General features: G+C 40.4%; 1 protein-coding gene across 3 annotated transcripts in view; it reads left to right on the plus strand.

Moving 5' to 3' along the window:
- Positions 1-20,389, plus strand: part of LOC308301197 (DENN domain-containing protein 3-like) — a 57,943-nt gene that overhangs the window by 10,852 nt on the left and 26,702 nt on the right. The window contains exons 3-16 of one of the 3 annotated variants that reach the window (XM_080745092.1): positions 1,946-2,183; positions 3,183-3,311; positions 3,469-3,584; positions 4,714-4,838; positions 6,243-6,354; positions 6,786-6,905; positions 7,535-7,633; positions 8,727-8,846; positions 9,829-9,944; positions 10,189-10,344; positions 10,892-10,988; positions 11,468-11,571; positions 11,958-12,148; positions 12,490-12,649. In XM_080745092.1, coding sequence (XP_080601218.1) covers positions 1,946-2,183; positions 3,183-3,311; positions 3,469-3,584; positions 4,714-4,838; positions 6,243-6,354; positions 6,786-6,905; positions 7,535-7,633; positions 8,727-8,846; positions 9,829-9,944; positions 10,189-10,344; positions 10,892-10,988; positions 11,468-11,571; positions 11,958-12,148; positions 12,490-12,649 — 1,883 coding nt within the window. Of the gene's footprint in view, positions 1-1,945; positions 2,184-3,182; positions 3,312-3,468; positions 3,585-4,713; positions 4,839-6,242; positions 6,366-6,785; positions 6,906-7,534; positions 7,634-8,726; positions 8,847-9,828; positions 9,945-10,188; positions 10,345-10,891; positions 10,989-11,467; positions 11,572-11,957; positions 12,149-12,489; positions 12,650-20,389 lie in introns of all 3 variants that reach the window. The other 2 variants (XM_080745093.1, XM_080745094.1) reach the window with 2 other exon arrangements.

Raw genomic sequence — 20,389 nt, forward strand, 5'->3', positions numbered from 1 at the left:
TATTTCTACAGTCATGTGTTTGACGTGGATCTGTCTGATTTTCCATATTCCATCCTGATTGGCCAAGATTGGCTTCCAAATTTTGTAGGATTCGTCCGTTTTGAACAAAATGCCTCAAATCATGAATGCAGCTTGCGCTTTCTGTGAAACTTTGCATGCACATTCCCATTAGGTCAAGGAACATATGCCACCAATTTCACATTGGCCTGTTATAGCGCCACCATCAGGTTGACTTTTGCAAAACAATTTTTTGTAACAAAATCATGCATGCAGTGTCTGTGAAGCGGCCGAAGAAGACCTGGCCCCATTTTCACATTGGCCTATTATAACACCACCAGGACGCCAGAATAACCTTCCTGACCTGGCGGAGACCTGTGCTTCTATATAATTATTGTCTCCACCAGCCAAAAGGCATGGGGAGAGACTATGTTTTCGCCTCCGTCCGTCCGTCCGTGTGTGCCTCTGTGTGTCCATCCGAGTGTGCGTGTGTGCGTGCGTCTGTCCATCCAGTTTGTTACCAGCTAATCTCCGGGGGTGTTGGCCCAGTCGCTGGAAAATTGTGCACACACACTCCCTGGATGCCAATTCAGAACTTCTGCCCTACATTTTTCACATGGGCCTGTTCTAGCGCCACCAGGAGGCCAATTTTTGCAAAACTAACTTTTGGCCAGTACTCCTACAGATTTTGTCCATAAATCGCAAAAATTGGTAGACAGTATCTCCACAGTCATGTGATCGACATGTGAAACTGGCTTCCAACGTATGCAGGACTGGTCCGTTTTGAATAAAATGCCTGAAATCATGAACGCAGTGTGCGATTTTGGTGAAATTGTGCATGCACATTCCTAATAGGCAGAGGAATAAATGTCACTTAAAAAAACACAAATCAGCGTGTCAGTGGCTGATTTGTGTCAGTGGCGCTAGAACAGCCAGATTTGTGTTTTTACCTATAACTCTACTGATCAGTGTACAACTCTGTATGTGCACTCCCTAGAGGCCAAGGAAAAACCTTTGCCCTGCATTTTTCATATCTGCACACTATAGGTCAAGGAACAAATTACACTCTTTTCTATTGGTCTGTTATAGCGCCACCAGCAGGTTGACTTTTGCCAAACTCATTTTTGGATCAAAATGCCTCAAATCATGCATGCAGTGTCACCGTTAAAGGCCAAAGAAGACATGGCACCACCAGGAGGTCACAATAAGTAATACCTGACCTGGTGGAGACCTGTGCTCAGTAGAGCACTGCTTCTAGTCTTAATTTGAATGTATCATTGCTGTAGTAGGCCAAACATGACAGCTATAAGAGATATAGATATACTGTAAATAAAAGGTTTTTTTTTACATTTATGTCAACCAAGATTTGTGTCATAGCCTTAGCCTGCGATATTTATTGACGAGGAGCCAGACAGGTTGCTTGTGTAAATAAACCGGTATGATTCCAATTGTTAAAAAAAAATTAAGATAATTGAGAAAACAGGAGTTGTTTGCTTTCACTGCCAATACTGCTGAATTACCTGTATGTTTGATCTGTTATCATATTTAATGAATGCTCATTAACATGTATTTTGTAATTTAGTAATTGTGATAATATATTAATATACACTTGATAGCCAGCGTTCATTTCATATTTGCCTAAATGGCTCTTTTTTTTTAAGATTTGTTTTTTGGGCTTTTATGCCTTTATTTGACAGGATAGTAGACTGACAGGAAATGGGGAGAGAGATGGGGAATGACATGTGGCAAAGGTCGTCCGGATCGGGAATCGAACCGGCGACGCCAGCAGGCATCATAGCCTAGTATATGGTACGCGCCTTGACCACCAGGCCAGCGGGCGCCCCCAAAATGGCTCTTTTGACATTAAAGGTCCCTGAACTAACCTGCACTGTATTCCATTGAGATTACAAATAATATTGAGGATACACGTCCTCTCTTTCTTCCTCAGTCTACCCAGGAGACTGATGGTGGAGGAAGCAATGGAACTCCGGCGCTCCCCCTGCTAGAGCCAGAGGTACTGCATGTCCTAGCTCCTCCCTTTGTCAGCAGAGAGCAGGCTGGAAACGGAGTGCTGCGGTCGCTGGTGAGGCGGCGACGCTCCTACATCAGGAAGAAGAGAGAAGCTGCCACGCCGACCACAGCGACCCCTAGCCAAGGTGTGCTGTATCTGGTGTCAACCCAGGCCAGTACGTTCCAGATGCGTGGTATTGTAAGGCCACGTTAGGCTGTTTCCTGCGGTGTTCATTTTTACAGCAAATTATACAACAGGCAGTTCCGACGAAGCAATCTGATTGGTTGAAATAGCTTTCTACTCGTGCGAATAATGAACATTACCACACGGGTCTCATTAAACAAAGAAATCAGCTGTGCTGATAGCCGTCCACTCACTTTTATTGTATCCGTAGGCGATGCCTTGTAAGCGGCTACGCTAGCAGTTTTCATGTGAAGTTCAGGGACATAGTGGCGAAATCTGGCATTAAAACATATACATTTCAATCGAATATCTTAATTAAAATGAAATTGTAAATGAAATTCCTTTTTTTTTAAAGGGCAACTGTTGTATAATCGCAATATTACACTAGAGGGTCATAACTTATCGTGGTTATTGGCACTTCAGCCCTGCTTACGGAACTCACCTGACAAACAGTTAATTAGGCTTGTTCCTGCAGCAAGGCTGGCGTACCAATAACCACGATAATGCACACCCTCTTGTGTAATATTGCTTAACTGTGATGTAGTTTTTTGAATAGAATGTAACTTCAGTCATGTTATAGTCATGTGAAATGTTTTAGTGTCTACTGTCTACTTTTAGTTGACACACAAGACTAGAATGTCTCTTGGTGGCGAAAATGGCAGATCTGTAAGCTCACTCGTAGATCTTTCAGAAGCGCAACACCAGTGCACAATCAAACATAATGAAATGGCTTAGTTCTACTGGATCTCCACTATCTAGTTTTTTAGTTGTTGACAAAATGTATTTGCCTGTCAATGTATTTAGTCATAGTTTTAGTCATCATAGCTTAGTTTTAATTTTGTTTATTTTAGGTTTTCGTCATAGACAAAGGTAGTCAACGGAAAAACGAATTGTCGACAAAATAAACACAGGTTTTGTGCTATATGTATATGCAGTATATACTATAGATATACAGTAGATAATTACTTATTTATTTATGTATTTATTATAGTTGAAGGGGTGAAAGGAGGAGTTGAAGGGGTGAAAGGAGGAGTTGAAGGGGTGAAAGGAGGAGGAACCGAAGATGTCTCTGTTCCCAAAGATATTGATCTCATGGCACTACCTCAGCTTTGCTTCCCTGGTACATACACACACACACTCACACGCGCACGCACAAGCACACGCACACGCACACACACACACACACACACACACACACACACACACACACACACACACACACAAACACACTGTCGTCTCTTCTAATCATAACAACACTTTCTGTTTCTGTGCTTCAGGTGGGCTGCAGCTTTCCAAAGAGCAGAGAGAGGAGAGGTTTCACTACCTGGTTTTTACCGACGTGTTTGGCAACCAGACCCATGGAGTAGTGATGCAGTATTATCGACCTATACAGGTATATAAGACTACACACAATACCAAGCATGCATCAAGATGTAATGCACTATATTGCTTTACATTTGCTTGAAATCTGGTGTATGAATAAAATTATATTTTATGGTGTAGAACAGTGGTTCTCAAACATTTTCATGTCAACGTGTGACGCATTGTGCCCTTGTAGATCTGCTATTTTATATACTAGTAGCTACTTTTTAAATTGTGGTAATCAGATTATGTTACTGACTATATATATTGGCGGATCGTCTGCCCTTATTTTGATAGAGCAGTGGAGATTGATAGGAAACAGAGGAGAGTCTGGTGGGCTCGGGAATCGAACCCGGAACTCGCTGTCAAGCTACATTCGAGCCTATACTTATGTGGTACTGTACAGTATGTGCCTTAACTATTCTATACGATTATTATTTGTTGGGGTGTTTATACCTTTATTGATCGGATAGTAGTCTGACAGGAAATGGGGAGAGAGATGGGGAGTGACACGCAGCAAAGACCATCATCATCAATATCTATATTATCTATAAATGTCTGGAATCTCTATCTGACGGTGTGTATACACACCGACATATCAGACCCTACATATCTCCTTATGTTGTTAAAGTTTATAAGATTTTTTTGAACATTTCTAAAACTTGAGGTTCGGGCCACTACACTCTCCCTCACACCTACTGTATGTTCAAATGTGTGCGTGACGTGTTAAAAAATATCCATGGTTTCACCCATCAGGCAATTTTAATATAGGATTAAGGCTTTTTTTTTTTTTTTTTAGATTAAAACTATTTAAACTTGACAATTTCATCAGGAAATAAAAACTAAAATGTTATGGAGGGACCAGTGGAGAAGAGATCCAGTAGAACTAAAAGACAAGTTGGTTGTGCTCGGGTGTTGCACTCTGAAAATAGCAGATTGTCTATTTTCAGCATGCAACCGAGTGTAAAATCAGCCATTACGATGCCATCAACTCCCGGCAAAATACTTTTTAGATTTAATCGACTACAATCTTATGAGATTTAGTCTACTGAAACTAGACTAACACTAAAACCTTTCAGGTGACTCAAATATGACTAAAACGAAACAAAATCTCATCCAAAAGACTGTCAAAATCAACACTGCTCTCTTGTGCGTCGTAGGAAGGAACATCTTTCTACCAGAACGGCCTCTGGTCGTCCAAGCCGCCCAAGCTGTACTCTGCCTACGCTCTCTGTGTCATCTCCAAGCACCCTTACTACACTGCTCTGAAAGACTGTCTGTCATGGTGAGAAGAATGTCATATCCAAGCACCCTTACTGGGCCTTTCACAATTATTACATAATCGTCCATTCGCAATTATTTGACATAATCGCAATAATCAAAACAAACGTGGAGCAGAAGGGCAACACCCGCTTGATCTAGACTTTCAGTATGGGTACAGACTGTGAAAGCGCGACCTCACGATCCTTCTGGCTTTTTGGGTTTTAAGCGGAAATAGAAATGTAATTGCCAACGACAAAAACACAATAAAATCGTTAATCGCAATTATTTGAGTGACAATTAATCGCCATGTAAAATGTCTTAATCGTGACAGCGCAAATAGAAATGTAATTGTCAATGACAAAAACACAATAAAATGGTCAATCGCAATTATTTTAGTGACAATTAATCGTCATGTAAAATGTCTTAATCGTGATAGCCCTAACCCTAACAACAGTGCTGTCATGGTGAGAATAATCAGCCCATTAACTTTGATTCATTTACAAACCTTTTGAGTGCCGATCCCGAACAAGTTCAGCTTTTTTTCGGCAGGAGACAATATTTTCTTTTGCTATTTTACTTACCCTGAGCTGCTTGTAAAGACGTTGGTGGTCCTGGCTCGTCCTACGCTTTCCAAGGAGCCGAGCTACGTGCTCCGACAATTTATTCCATTGAAAATGGCCAGATGCCAAGTTTACAGACCCCCAATTTTTACTGAATCTATGCTGTCGGCGGCGCGACGTTTCACGGGGTGCCGATCCCGAACTAGTTCGGCTTTTTATATAAAATGAATTAAATAATCGGAGGCCTCACCGAAGCCTGAGCCTAATTTTCATCCAGGCCGCCGGCCGCGATCTGTTTACATCGGCCCGCGAGAGCGTCTCGCCGCCAAATCGCGCCGCCGAATCCAATGCATTCTCACATCTTTGACGCTCGTTTTCTCTGAACTGTGTTCTTATGGAAGCGGAAAAGGTTTATTTACGGCTAAATCGCCGAAAATCGGGCTGTGAGTGATAGCCTATGGCTATCTTATAGCTATCTTCATCCGGGTCATTTTCATGACACGCACAAACGTGAAAACGCACGTCACTGCTACGTGGGTCCCCGTATGTTACAGCGCTGGTCTATGGGAGTGACTCTGGCACTTTGGCGCCCTCAAGTGGCCGTGGCACAGAAAGCGTATTAAGACACAAATTATGTTTCTTGTTTAAAATAATTTATAGCCAAACGGAATTGTGTTTCCTGGTTCGTCTTGAATTCTTCATCTGTACACTTGTCCATTCTTGTTGTGCGATAATAACCCTTCATCTAAAAATAATTTATGGCTGTCACTTTTTTATTGCAAAGCTAATGAGGCCACAGTTATCCATATAGCTACTGTACATACAGTATACAGACTGCCTCTTCCTCTCTCTTTATCTGTCTTCAGTGTGTTGGTCCAGGTGAAGACGTGTCGCTTGGCAGACCTGGAGGAGAGGGCCAAGGAGTTTGCTACCAAGCTGTCGCTAGTGCCCATTCCTCCACCTGGACAACTGCATATGGTGTGCATATGGTGTGTGTGTGTGTGTGTGTGTGTGTGTGTGTGTGTGTGTGTGTGTGTGTGTGTGTGTGTGTGTGTGTGTGTGTGTGTGTGTGTGTGTGTGTGTGTGTGTGTGCGTGCGTGCGTGCGTGCGTGCGTGCGTGCGTGCGTGCGTGCGTGCGTGCGTGCGTGCGTGCGTGCGTGCGTGTCTTGCTATACTATTACTTACCACAACCACCAAGTACGACAAATCAATTTGAAAGACCAATTTTCCTGACAAATTGATGTTTCTATGGTTAATTCAGTACAGTTTAGGTACGAATGTTTCCAGGTTCATGTGTGATTACATTGCAGCTCCGTGTGCTTCAGTGTGACATTGGCTCAAGACAGAAATAAGAGACCCCATAATAAAAAAAATGAAGCATTAAAATGAGACTGTTGATCATTTTCTAGACGTTTGCTCTAAAACCTCTGACCATCGTGTTGCCGTCTAGCGAAGACAAAGACCAAACAGCTATAGATCTGGATCTTCATATACCTCTGCTCTGCTTCAGACCACAGCAGCTACTACAGGTAAACACACTGACATGCTTTCATAAAGGACTGTTGGATTTGCAATGGATAATTGCCGGGTCGCTGGTCATTATTGAGAAATAAATCCAGACAGGGTGATAAGGCATCGACTCGTAGTGAAGGTACCGTATTTCTCAATAATGACTAGTGACCCGGCAAATATCCCGCTTATTACACGGCTACTTAGTAAAATTAATAATAAATTGTCTCAAAAGTAACAACAAAACGAGTATTTCCTTGCTTACGGTTGCGCTGGCTGCCCACCTAGCGGAACATCGTCGCTTGGGCAAGCAAAGAAGTGTTGATCAAATAGAATCAATTTTCAGTCACGGCATCGTCAATTTCTCGCTTCAAATGTTTTCAGAAACATTCTTGAGAGCAGCGTTTAGTTCTAAATGGCATAGTGTGTCCGTTTACATAGCTGTCATGTTGGATGCAGCATACATTTCAAGCAGGTGCTCTGAGCCTTTGATTAGAGAGCGTTCTGTTATTGAGCTGAGCGGTCATTATCCAGAAATAACACACAGCTGAATTCAGCGATTGCCCAATCAGAATCAAGCATTCAACCAAGCGGTGTAATAAGCATTGATAAACCACAGGATGTGTTTCTTCCATCCCCATGTCTGTAGGTTCTATCCTGTCTGCTTCAGGAACAAAGGGTGGTGTTATTTTCTGCTGACTGGGCCAGACTCACCTTGGTAGCAGAAGGCTTGCGGCACTTTCTAAAGGTCAGTTCACAATGTCAAATCAGTGTCTCTACTATAGTACCTATAGAACGGCCTAACTCAGAGATTGTACAAATGACACCAAATGGACCTGTACGTTAACACTAGTAATTGAACTAATTATATACTGTAGTGAAAGTAGTCAAAATTTTTGTATTTTTTTAAATATCCGTAAATCGTTTTTGACTGGAGCAGAAAGTATAAAAATCTATCAGATAGATAGATAGATACAGTATGGGCTATTACATTATGACCAGGGCTGTATTAACCATTGGGCCAGTGGGGCCGTTGCCAGGGGCCCTTGGCTCTCAGGGGCCCTTGGGGGAACTGGGCCGCATTGTCATTGACAATTTACAAAAATTAAATGTATACATTAATTACAAATCTAATGTGTGGGCCCCTCCTCTGTTGTCTACAGGTGCTTTCTTGTCCCACAGATGATAATCATGGCTTAAAATACGAGCTGGGTAGTGTGCATCGGGAGGGAGGGGGGGTTATGATGGAGGGTGGGGGGCCCTAAAAAATTATTGGCCAGGGGCCCTCGCAGGGGTTAATCCGTCCATGATTATGACTCAGCCATTCCTCGCAGACCTGTATAACGTTGGGCAACGCCAAATGCGCGACCGGTTGATAGTTTGTTTATCACATACCCATAACCTTATTTATAGAGAAAATAGCATCTGATGGATGCAATCCATCAGATGCTCTGCGTAAGGAACGCCAAGTTCCTTACGCAGAGAGATTACTCTTGATGACAGGTCAACGGACGGTGGCATGTAGCAGCATTTTGGTTTACAGTTTAGACATTTAGCAGACACTCTTAATCCAGAGCGATTTACAATAAGCAGGGCAATGTGTCAGCTACTGCTGTATCAGCACTAGGGTTAAAAACCTTTATATTATCAGCCTCTCTGTCCTTTAATACAGCATTTCTCAATCAACCAGGGAAAAATAAATAAAGGCAGGTGATGTGATAATTACAGATGCAAGTAAATCTGTTTTTCCATTTCTTTCTCTCTCTCTCTTTCTCTCTCTCTCTCTCTCTCTCTCTCTCTCTCTCTCTCTCTCTCTCTCTCTCTCTCTCTCTCTCTCCTAGCCTCTGTCATGGCAGCAGCCCTATGTTCCTGTCCTGGCCAGCGGCATGCTGGACTTCCTTATGGCTCCAACTGCATTCCTCATGGGCTGTCACATAAGCCATTTTGAAGAGGTTGCTGCTGTGAGTACTCACTCATTTAACTCATCTACTGCCATTTTGAATATGCCTTCTTTGGGATCTCCCCGCCAGAAGTCTCCATAGACTTCCATGTAATTTATAGTGCACAGATCACGCACGCCCATGCACAGATCATGCACCATGTTTGTGCAGTTTCTTCACAGCTTTCAAACAAAAAAATTCGATTGGAAATCCGTTCAGGCATTCTTGAGATAATAGCCATTATGTTTTACATGTTATGTAAGCAAAGATGGCTGCCCTGTATGAAAGATGGGGTTGTATGGGGGTGGAACATGCACAATCGCGATTGAAATCATGTTCACTAGATTTAATGGGGTCCAAAAATATTTTTTCAAAAAAAAAAAAAAAAAAAACTTTTTTTTTTTTTTTTCAAACTCGTCAAACTCGTCATAAGCAGAGTGGACACATAACTATAACTCGTCAAACTAGTCATAAGCAGTGGAGGAGTTAATATCACCTGCGCACACGTACAGTAGCAGTAACGTCGGATGTTATGATCGTTCCAGCATGTGTGTCCATATCAACAGCCAAATCTCCTATGGATGTGAACGAAACTTGGCATATGACTGTGCCGTATTTAGAAGCTCTGTCGACCTGACGGTCGCTAATCGCTATTAGGGCGTTTTACTTGTTAAATTTCTTTGGTGGGGAATAGACATTACAGCTTCTGAACACACATTTTCAGAGAATTCAAAAGAAGTTTAGTTCGCAAAGTCTTTGACAAAATGTGACACAACAATCAGATCGGACCACAAAGCCCTTTTACCACTGAACCACTTAAGCCCTATTTTATACTGTGTTGTATGACCCTGTCACTGTCACACAAAAATAGCCAATTTACAAGCTCATAACGTGTGCACTGACAACCTGACATAACGTATAATGACACAGTATAATGACCTGCCCAAAATAGGGACGCCAGGTTGAAAGTGCCAAAGTGGTCAATATATTATTGGTTGTCCAGGAAACAGATGATCTGATCCTGATCAAGATTGACACTGGAAGCATCTCCACTTCCTGTTCTGACACCGTCGACCTGCCAGAGATTCCACTGGCTGCTGCAGAGTGTTTCACACAGAGGTACACATGTGTCTGAGTCAATTAACATATCGTTACTGTCAGCTGAATCCTTGTATGTCCAAAACATTCAACAAGCTCATAGTCATGACACATTGAACTTGTAGATCGCCTATTTTCATACAAGTAGTGCACTAATGTACTAATTAAAGATGAAGATACAAGGTTATGGCAGAATAAAATCCTAATAGTCAAATGATACTTGAGGTGGACGAAGAATGGACTCACTATGTCATGTTTTCTCCAGGTGTATGTCCCTGCAGATACACTTTGACCTGAACCAGTGCCACCTGGCCAGCTGCAGTGATATCAGCGAGCAGCGGGCACACAGAAGGACCTGGCAACGCAACCTCAACCACGACATCCAGAGAGTCACGCTAGAGCTCATTGTTAACATTTTCAGGTGTGTTTCAGTTTCAAATTTGTGTGATTTTTGTACAGTATTACATATTGTTGATTTGATTTATTTGGATGACAGAATAAAAATAAAAAAAAACATAGAGGCGGTTATTTGCTGCTGATCGGAAATGCATGGTATATTGTATATTATTCTATGCTGTATTATATTTATATTTATTAATTTATATGGAATAGCACACACACACACACACACATAAAGTTGAAGAGGTGTAGATTGATTGATTGATTGATTGATTGATTGATTGACTGATTGACTGATTGGTTGATTGATTTAAGACTATTAGAAGTTTGCATAGGAAAAGGTACAGTTCCATGACAATACAGTTTAGTAGTGGAGAGTAAACATGTAAATAAATGTGAGAGTTGACATATAAAAAACTCTTTGGTGTGGTGTTCTGTTTCAATGTGTGGTGTCGTGTGGTGTGGTGTGTGTGTGTGTGTGTGTGTGTGTGTGTGTGTGTGTGTGTGTGTGTGTGTGTGTGTGTGTGTGTGTGTGTGTGTGTGTGTGTGTGTGTGTGTGTGTGCAACAGGGATGTGAGCAGTCATCTGAACTATGAACACAGAGTGTTCAACAGTGTGGAGTTCCTTAAGACCAGGGAGCCCACAGAACAGCTTTTCTATAAGACGGTAAACACTGACCCACTGTTTCCCAAATGGATCCCGACACATTTTGCATGGGTCACCACTCGCCAGTAAATATATATAAATATATTTTCAATATTTGTAATCATTTCAAAAGCTTTTCAAAAGAAATGGGGGGGAAGCAAAGATCGTCAGGAAGAAAATGAAAATCTAACATTTTTCAAAAGAAAAACCAAAGGAATTCCATGGAAAAATTAAATAAAATTTGCCAATCTACAAGCTTGCGCATTGTGTGAGTTTGCAGATCTGATATTTTCACTAGTTTGGGTCCCAGGGAGACATACTGTAACATTTCTCTTTTGGGTCTCGAGCTAAAAATGTTCTGCACTTCTGTAACGACTACCAATTGGTTTCATATTGATTGATGATAGGACCACGATGTCCCCAGGACTTTTTTCGTGTTATCCTTTTTAGTGTTTTACTTTATGTCCTTGCTGTTTAAACGTTTTTATGGTGTGTTGTAGGTTTTGGAAACCCACATCTTCCATTCCTTCCTGAAGGATCGCCTCAACAGGAAGATGGACGCCTTCGCTCGCATGGAGCTCCATACTAGATCAGAGACCCAGAAGTAAGTTGTAAAGTAAAACCTATAGCTTCGGAGGTAGGTCGTCCAATGATCTGTGGGTCAGCGGTTTGAATCCCGGCTCCTCCTGTCCACATGTCGAAGTGTCCTTGGGCAAGACACTGAACCCCACATTGACTCCAATGAGTCGGTCGATGTTAGCTTGGCACCATTGGTGTGTGAATGTCGGAAGTGAGGACGTGTATGAATGAATGGACCATTGTTGTAAAGCGCTTTGAGTTCGCAACTTGCATAGAAAAGCGCTATTAAAATGCCATCCATGAACAACCTGTTCTGTGTGTTTTGGTGGCACTCAGCTCCCTTTGAGATGCTGCATGCACTGCATGATAACCCTAACCGAAAACACATTGTGTGTTCTCTGTGTCTTCCAGGATGAAAGCTATGGTTGAGAACCCTCGCAGGCCCACCATGCAGGAGATCCAGGCCAGGAGGAAGAGCTCTTTGACGGAGATAGGGCTGAACAGGAGACTGGGGATGAGTCTCCCTAACCTGGCAGCTGACCGGCCAATACAGTTTAACAGACAGATATCACTCGCCAAGAATACCTTTATACCTGACCCCAGTAAGACCATAATACATAACTGTTACATACCGTAGATACATATTATGTTGATCTGTACACAGTACACACACACACACACACACACACACGCACGCACGCACGCACGCACGCACGCACGCACGCACGCATGCACAAATAGTTTAAAACATAGCTGATACATACATTATGTTACACATTATTATCAAAACCATAAATTCTATTTTTTTGCCTCCTCTTTCTGCATTGGTCCCTTTGTCCCCCCCTGTCTGTCTGTCTCTGTCTCTGTCTCTGTCTCTGTCTCTGTCTCTGTCTCTCTCTCTCTCTCTCTCTCTCTCTCTATCTCTCTCTCTCTCTCTCTGTAGTGTTGAGAACTACTCCTAAGCCCATAAAGGTGTTCAAACTCCCAGATTTCCCGGCCTCCCTGTCCCTGAGTTCTGTCCAGAGTTACTACAGTGAGGTGATCCTACAGCTGGGCAAAGCCATCTTCTGTGTCCCGCCTGACAACTATGCCCTGCTCGCCAGGTACATGTACACTACGTTATGCTGCTCAAGTGTTTCCTCCTGTTGTCCTTTCAGAAATCCTTGTCGTTCTTTAATTGAAAAATGTTCCATGTTATTACTATGTTATATTATGTACAGTAATATTATGTACTGTATGTTCATATGGAGATTGTGGAGTATGACATTAGAACAGTGGTTCTCAAACTTGGGGTGAGACACCAAGTGGGGACCCCAAATTATTTTGTGTGTCTAACTCAACGGTAAAAAAACCTACATAAGTGTATACAGGGTATCTGCATATTTATAAAGGGACAATTTAAGGACTTTCAAGACCATTTTAATACCAGTGCGAGGCGTTGTGAGCATGTAGATCTGCTATTTTCACAATATTTATCTCTGGAAGCGATTTTTGTTTACCTACAATTCCAAGTGCTTGTCAAATATGTTAATTTTGGGAGTCACAGCCTAAAAAAGTTTGAGAACCCCTGCATTAGAAGCATCTAAAAACGAATTATATTTCATTATACTTCATTTCTTTTTTTTATATAATTTCTTTATTGCTTTTTGACATGAATACATACAGCAATTGTAGTTTATAGGGTGTCAAGAAGTTTTTTTTTTTTTTTTTTTTTCTCCCCTGTGCACTTTCAACATACAACATACAACATATTACAAACAATACAAACATCTACAGCTTACATTGCAAAGATTATTATTTTTTTCATTTCATTCCCTCTCATTTACCCTTGTTATCCCTCCTGGCACATCCCCTGTGGCGCAGATATGGTGTATGGAAACAAACAAAACCAGATAATAAAAATAATAATAATTAAAGTTAAAGTGTGCTATGACCTTAGCTTGGAGCTTGTCCCTGTGTCAGAGCTGGCAGCTGTAATGTCTTTAATTTAGTTATATATTCAATCATAGGACCCCACACCAGATCAAATTTCTTCGGTGATCCCCTTAAATTGAATTTGATTTTCTCCAAGTTTAGATACATCATGAGATCTTTAAGCCATATCGATGCTTTAGGGGCCAGAGATGATTTCCACTCCAATAGAATCCTCCTTCTTGCTAATAGAGAGGCAAATGCAAGACATTGCTTTATTCCACTTCCTCTAATTTGGTGATCAACTACAACTCCAAACAGCGCCAACTCTGCACCCGGTGACAGCTCTACATTCCAAGCTTCTGTTAGGTGTTTAAAAATATTAGACCAGTAGCCACGTAAGCGAGGACATGACCAGAACATGTGTGTCATGTTCGCTGGGGACATATGACATCTATTACAAGAGTCTGTGACACTAGGATATATTTTAGATAATTTAAAATTAGTAAAGTAAATGCGATGCACGACTTTAAATTGTATTAAGTTCAGCCTAGAGCAAGAAGTGCTATCATTCACTCTCATTAGAGTATCCTTCCAAACATTATCATCTATAACCCCTCCCAGTTCGTTTTCCCAGTCTTTTTTGATTTTATCCAAAGATATTTCTGTATGTATAGAAATAGAACTATAAATCTTTGAGATTAGCCCTTTTCCAATTTTAGCAATGTCCAATATTGTGTCAATTAGCGAGTTAGGGATCGCATTTGGGAAGGAAGTATTATATGTTTGAACAAAATCACGAACCTGGAAGTACCGGAATAAATGAGATCTTGGAAGGTTAAACTTTTCACACAATTCGCTGAAGCTACAAAATATGTTATCTCTGTACAAATCCCTTAACTTAACTAACCCTGCTCTCTGCCACAAGGCATACAGTCCCTTACAGGAAATAGGGTCGCCACAGGTATCTGTAGGTACCTCTGGATACCCACCGGTCTCTCTGGAGATGGGTGTGTCTAAAAATAGGAGGCCGTCCTTTCAGCTTATCTTCTGCAATACAGTCAAGTGACACTAGATGGCATAGCAGAGCAATTAGTTTAACTATTTTGCTGGGGATTGAAATGAACCACAGAAGAGACTACTGTAGATACTAGAGAGTAATTATACTTTAAATGGTGTAAAAATACATTTTGGCATAGGACTTTTTCATTAAATGTTAATTAAATATCTCATTTGTATTTGTAAGGGTCCATTTAAAAATAAACACTGGGTAATTTTTGTTCTACACAAATTCAAATCATTACCAATAATTTCATGAAGAAACTAAGATTTTATTATATTTTAACTCTTGCTTGGCAATGTAAAAAGATGTTTTCTCATGTCAATAAGCCAATAAATCACCTTTGAATTGAAATTGAATTGTGTGCCATTACTTTTTGCATAGCTTTTCGGTGTAAGCCTTTCTCAGCGTGGGAGGAACTTATCAAGATAATATCAAATATAATAATAAAACAAAGCTTTCGATTGTTTTGCTAATATTCAGGGAATTTTAATAAAACCCTGGGAATAAATTCCTTACCATACAATGTCTTCACCAATGTGTTCGTAAAGGTGTCTTGTAGGGCTGTCACGATATGACATTTTACAAGACGATTAATTGTCACTCAAATAATTGGCGACTAACGATTTAATTGTGTATTTGTCGTTGACAATTACATTTCTGTTTGGATTTTAGGCTTTGAAGTTGCATATGGTATATGACACATAACCTAAATATACAAATACATTACTGACATATTTGACAACTTACTACTTAAAAATAACATTGATAGTGGAAATAACCGATCTACAAGCTCACAACGCGTCGCGATGCGACGCGTTGTGAGCTTGTAGATCTGCTATTTCCACTATTTCTGACATTTTTCAACATTCACGATTATGACGATTATGACAAAATAATTGCGATAATGTCAAATAATCACGATTAGACGATTATGTAATAATTGTGACAGCCCATAGTGTCTTGTAACATATCTAACAAAGATTGAAATTCAACATCCCTAGCAAAATGTTTGACAGCTAGGGTAATTCTGTTACATCTCACTGGCGGCCCTGAATGGAATTTACTTACTTACTCTATAATGTTTCATGAAACATGATTATAGAAGTTTATAATTGAAAACTGGCTATGGGACTAAAACGGATAATTATAATCAAAGAGAGCATGTTTCATTATGGAAAAGCTCTGCTGTTCGCTTGTCTGTCTTTGTTTCCTTGTTGGTTATGATGGCACTGGCCAAACTGCATTCCTGGCACTCAGCCGATATCACACGTCGGCTTTGTCCCTTTCAATGTGAGCAGGGCGTCACCCAGCGTCAAAGCCCGCCTCCACATCCTGGCTGTATGCAAAGGCTGTCTACTCTGTGTGTGATGTAGCTCTACTGTAGCCTACAGTATTCTACCCCCACCTCCAAAATAATTAAAAAAAAATCTCAACTGAACTGTTGTTATTGTATTTTATCATGCCAGTAAAGCTCCTTTGAATTAAATATAATTGATGTAGCCTCTAAAGCCTAGCTTTTCCTTTTTGTAGGCTTTTTATTTTATACCAATACTTTTGGACTTTTACTCAAGTAAGCATGCCAGCATTTTTAATTCAGGACTTATATTTGTAACAGAGTATTTCTATATTGTAACTGAGTAAATGTACTTGAGTACTTTTACTTTTTTTTGTACTTCAAGTAGCTTAAAAGCATGTACAGTGTGGTAAATAATAGTTTGACATTTTAACTTGACCTTTCACTCTGTAATTAGAAAGGGACCCTTTCGCAAAAGCGATTGGTCATGTCAGAGGCTTGGTTCTCAAAAACCTCCTCGCTGTCACATGTTCTTCTGAGACGTTGAAATTTACCAGAAGAGGAGGAATGGAGACAGGCATTAGGCCTACATTTATGACCATGATGCCATTACATTATTATTATTAAACCACAATCAAATGTTTGTCCAGGTGTCTGGGACAACTAATACATCTTTATGAACAACTTTATGAGGCTATTGGAAAAATGTTGCCTACTGCCTTGTTTCCAAATAAAGAACAAATTCAATTGAACATGTGAACAAAAGTTGTGTCTTTTTCGTTTCCTTATATTTAGCTTATTATTATGTCACGTTTGTGTTGTTTTGGGACAGTGTGTGAACCAATTATTTTGTAATTGTTTGTGTCACAACGTTCTGTCATTTGATGAGACTTCTCCGCCTCTCGCTCTCTCTCTCTCTCTCTCTCTCTCTCTCTCTCTCTCTCTCTCTCTCTCTCTCTCTCTCTGCAGCTGAGTGCAGTGCACGCATGCACGTTTCTCTCTGTGTGTGTGTGTCATTTATCGTTGCAGGATTAGTAACTATAGGTCAGTCCATGAGCAGCTCCTGTCTCACACTGCACCGGTAACACAGGGAACATTTCTTCCTCCTCTGCCTCCTCCCAGGGGTCTTCAACGTTGTCAGGCCGAGGACCCCTTAGCTGAGAGAGAGAGATGAAGCAGGGAGGGAGCCCTCCACACTCTTATCATAGATTTCATATAGTTTCATTGTTTGAAAAAGTGAAAGCAAAAGCCACAAGTACATTTTAAATGTTCCTGAGGCACAAACTATATTTATAGACTTTAGGCTTGTCCAGGTGTCTGGGACAACTAATAAATCTTTATGAACAAGTTAATTAAAAATTGACTTGACACTGGGTGAAAAATGGGTTATAAAATCATGGGATAAAGGTGGGATAAAGGCTGATTCAATTCTGACAATCCCTCCCCCGCGCATAAGTGAAACCGGTTTTACCAAGTATTTGCATTTACTGGTGTGACTACAAGCCGCTTTGTATTTTCACAAGTGGCACATGAAACATCTGGTAGAATATAAATAATTTTAGGAGCACAATGAAACGTTATCAAATAATGTTTTCTTTAATCAAGTGATAAGAGGAGACTATACAAAAAATGTATACTAAGTCTTATTTGCACTGCATTTTTTATTAATTATGTTCTACAGTAGTGCTTCTCAAACTTCCAAATGTCAAGGTCTCTCTCCCCTTAACTCTGACTGTGTACAAATGACCACCCCCCTAAATGAACCCACAGAGTCTCTGGAAATTAGACATTTTCCCAGGAAACAAACTGGTGAAAACAGCTGATCTACAAGCTCACAAAACTGAACCAAAATAGGAGTATAGGCTACGGTTGACCTGAAAGTTCTCTTAAAGTTTATAAAGAAAAGTGTATGTGCTCAGAGACTAAAAGCAAACATGATATCTGTGGTGAGACATGAGCCTTTTAAAGTGAAATAGCGATTTAACAGTGTTGTTTGACACAGATAGACAGCGTGCTGTGTTCTGAAGCAAATGATTCAATGCAAAGAGAGACCCAGCTATGAGGTGTGAAGAGGGGGAAGGGTAGTCTCGGGAGACACCTTAAGCTACTGTGGAATCATGTGGGGAAAAAAAGTTCAATAAGAAAAATACACTAATACAGGGGTCTTCAACGTTTTCAGATCAAGGACCCCTTAGTTGAGAGAGAGATGAAGCAGGGGCCCCCACAACCTTTTGTACCTCAACCTCTGTGCTTACTGCTTAGTATGCTCTTTTTTCCCCTCCACACCTAAAGTATTTGCCGAAAATAGCCAATCTGCAAGCTCACAACACTTTGCAGTGTGAGGTGTTGTGAGCTTGTAGATCTGCTATTTTTGACCAAAGTTCTCAGAATATGGATGCTAGGATTCAAGTGGTTAATATAAAGTTTTCTATCACACAAAGATTTAGAGGACCCCTTAGAGTAACTCTGAGGACCCCGGGACCCCCTGTTGAAGACCCCTGCACTAATACAAGTTAACAAGGGGAGCAGCTGTCCAAAAAAAGGAGAAAAAACAGGCTATTTCACTTCACTGGCTCACTATCTGAAATACAAAGGTGTCCACTGCAATCCCCTCCCCCCAACTCTCTTCTCTCCTTTTCTGTCAAACTAAGCGGACATAGACACATGATAACTTAAGTAAAATACAAACAATTCTCTCTCTCTCTCTCTCTCTCTCTCTCTCTCTCTCTCTCTCTCTCTCTCTCTCTCTCTCTCAAACTTGAGACTTTAAGAGACACATGTTTACTTGTACTTTTACTCAAGTACATTTTTAATTCCAGAATTCTACTTGTAACAGAGTGTTTCTGTTTCATTGTGGTATTGATACTTTTATTTAAGTAATACATTTGATTACTTTTTCCACCACTGATTTTAAGAGATGTTTACTTTGAACTAATTTAGCCTCAGTAAAAGTAGCGTTTTGACCGCAAAAAGTATCATTGGATTATCATGACCTATGGTGATATACTGTGGACTCTGTGGCCTAGTGGATAATGTTTTGTCTTTTCAATCCATGCGCCCCGGGTTCGCGTCCCGCTTAGCCACTACTTTCTGCCACCACAGACAAGATAACCTCAAGACAACAATACTGATGTAAAATCACCCAGTGGATAGCGGTAGCCTATAACATGATCCTATAATCCTTTTTTGCGGTCAAACGCTACTTTTACTGAGGATAAGGTTAGGAATAACTATAAGTTTAGGTTTTAATTTAGGCATAATTTTACTGTAGTAAATGTCATGTTTTTAGGGGAGGGTAAATATATTTTTTTATGCTTTTACTCCACTATTTGTACAACTTAAGTTACTAGTTACTTTGTAGATTTAGAATATTATCATAAAACATAGGCCTACATTAATCTATTCAGCCCTGTCAAACTAAGCGGACAAGATAACATAAGAATAAAATACACAACATTTTCTTTCTCTTTCTCTCTCAAAATTGATACTACAGGAACAGTTTATAATGTATTTTATATTTGTGGCCTGTGGAAATGGAAATACTTATAATATAATACTTACATTATACGGGGGCCAGGGCTCATCCCTTTATTTTAAGTTCAGTTGATTTTGAGGGTTGTGGATTCATTTGGCTCTGATTTCAACAATATATACAAACAATCTCCATTTAAGCAAGGCAATTTTATTAACATTTAACTCTCAAATACCTGGAACGCGCCCAAGTCGCGTTAGCTTTGAACCACTTTAACCATTATTTCATGCTTTAACTTTAGAAAAATAGCAGATATACAAGCTCACAACGCGGCACAGAGTGCCGCGCTGCGAGCTTGTAGATCTGCTATTTTTGAAAAATTGTGAAAATGAGTGCAAGTCTTTGAATATCTTTGACCCGATCTTTGACCCGATTTCTAAATCCTTCCTCTAAAATCGAAATCATGCTGTTCTCAAACCTTTTCATGTGAAGGACCCCCAAAATTACAGGTATTTGGCCACGGACCCCCCATCTCAAAATATGTTGTTCCAGGGACCCCCCAGAAGCAAATATTTGAGTTACAAATGTTCGCTTTTAAGTAGATATATTCAAAGACTTGCAAAAAAAAAAAAATAGCAGATCTACATGTGAGCTTGTATATTTGCTATTTTTCAATAGTTAAAGCAGTCACTAATCCTAGGCCTAAATGGGTTAAACAAATAATTACAATTTGAGTGCAAAAATAACTCATAGAAAAGAAAAGAAACTATTTACAAGCTCACAATGCAGGTAGAGATAACAAGTAACCAACAAGTAATAGACTGGAATAGTCGACTCATATTGAAGAATCGCCACCCCGTGGCTGAACAGCCACACTACACGTTGAAATAAAATATCACATTTCTAGGGGGCGCGGTTAAGAATTTGGAGGCGTGTTTGACAGAGGTACCTCTAGGTGTCTAGAGGTGTCTACTGGTGTCATTTTAGACTTGGCGACGCTAAATGTTGTAACCCACTGTAGGCTGCATCATTGTTGGGAGGGAGAAAAAGGTGGTTGTTCTGAATAGGGCTATGATTGGATAATCCTGTGAGATCCAGGGTAG

Source organism: Nannobrachium achirus, assembly GCF_963921795.1.
Source record: "Nannobrachium achirus genome assembly, chromosome: 2".
Lineage (NCBI taxonomy): Eukaryota > Metazoa > Chordata > Actinopteri > Myctophiformes > Myctophidae > Nannobrachium > Nannobrachium achirus.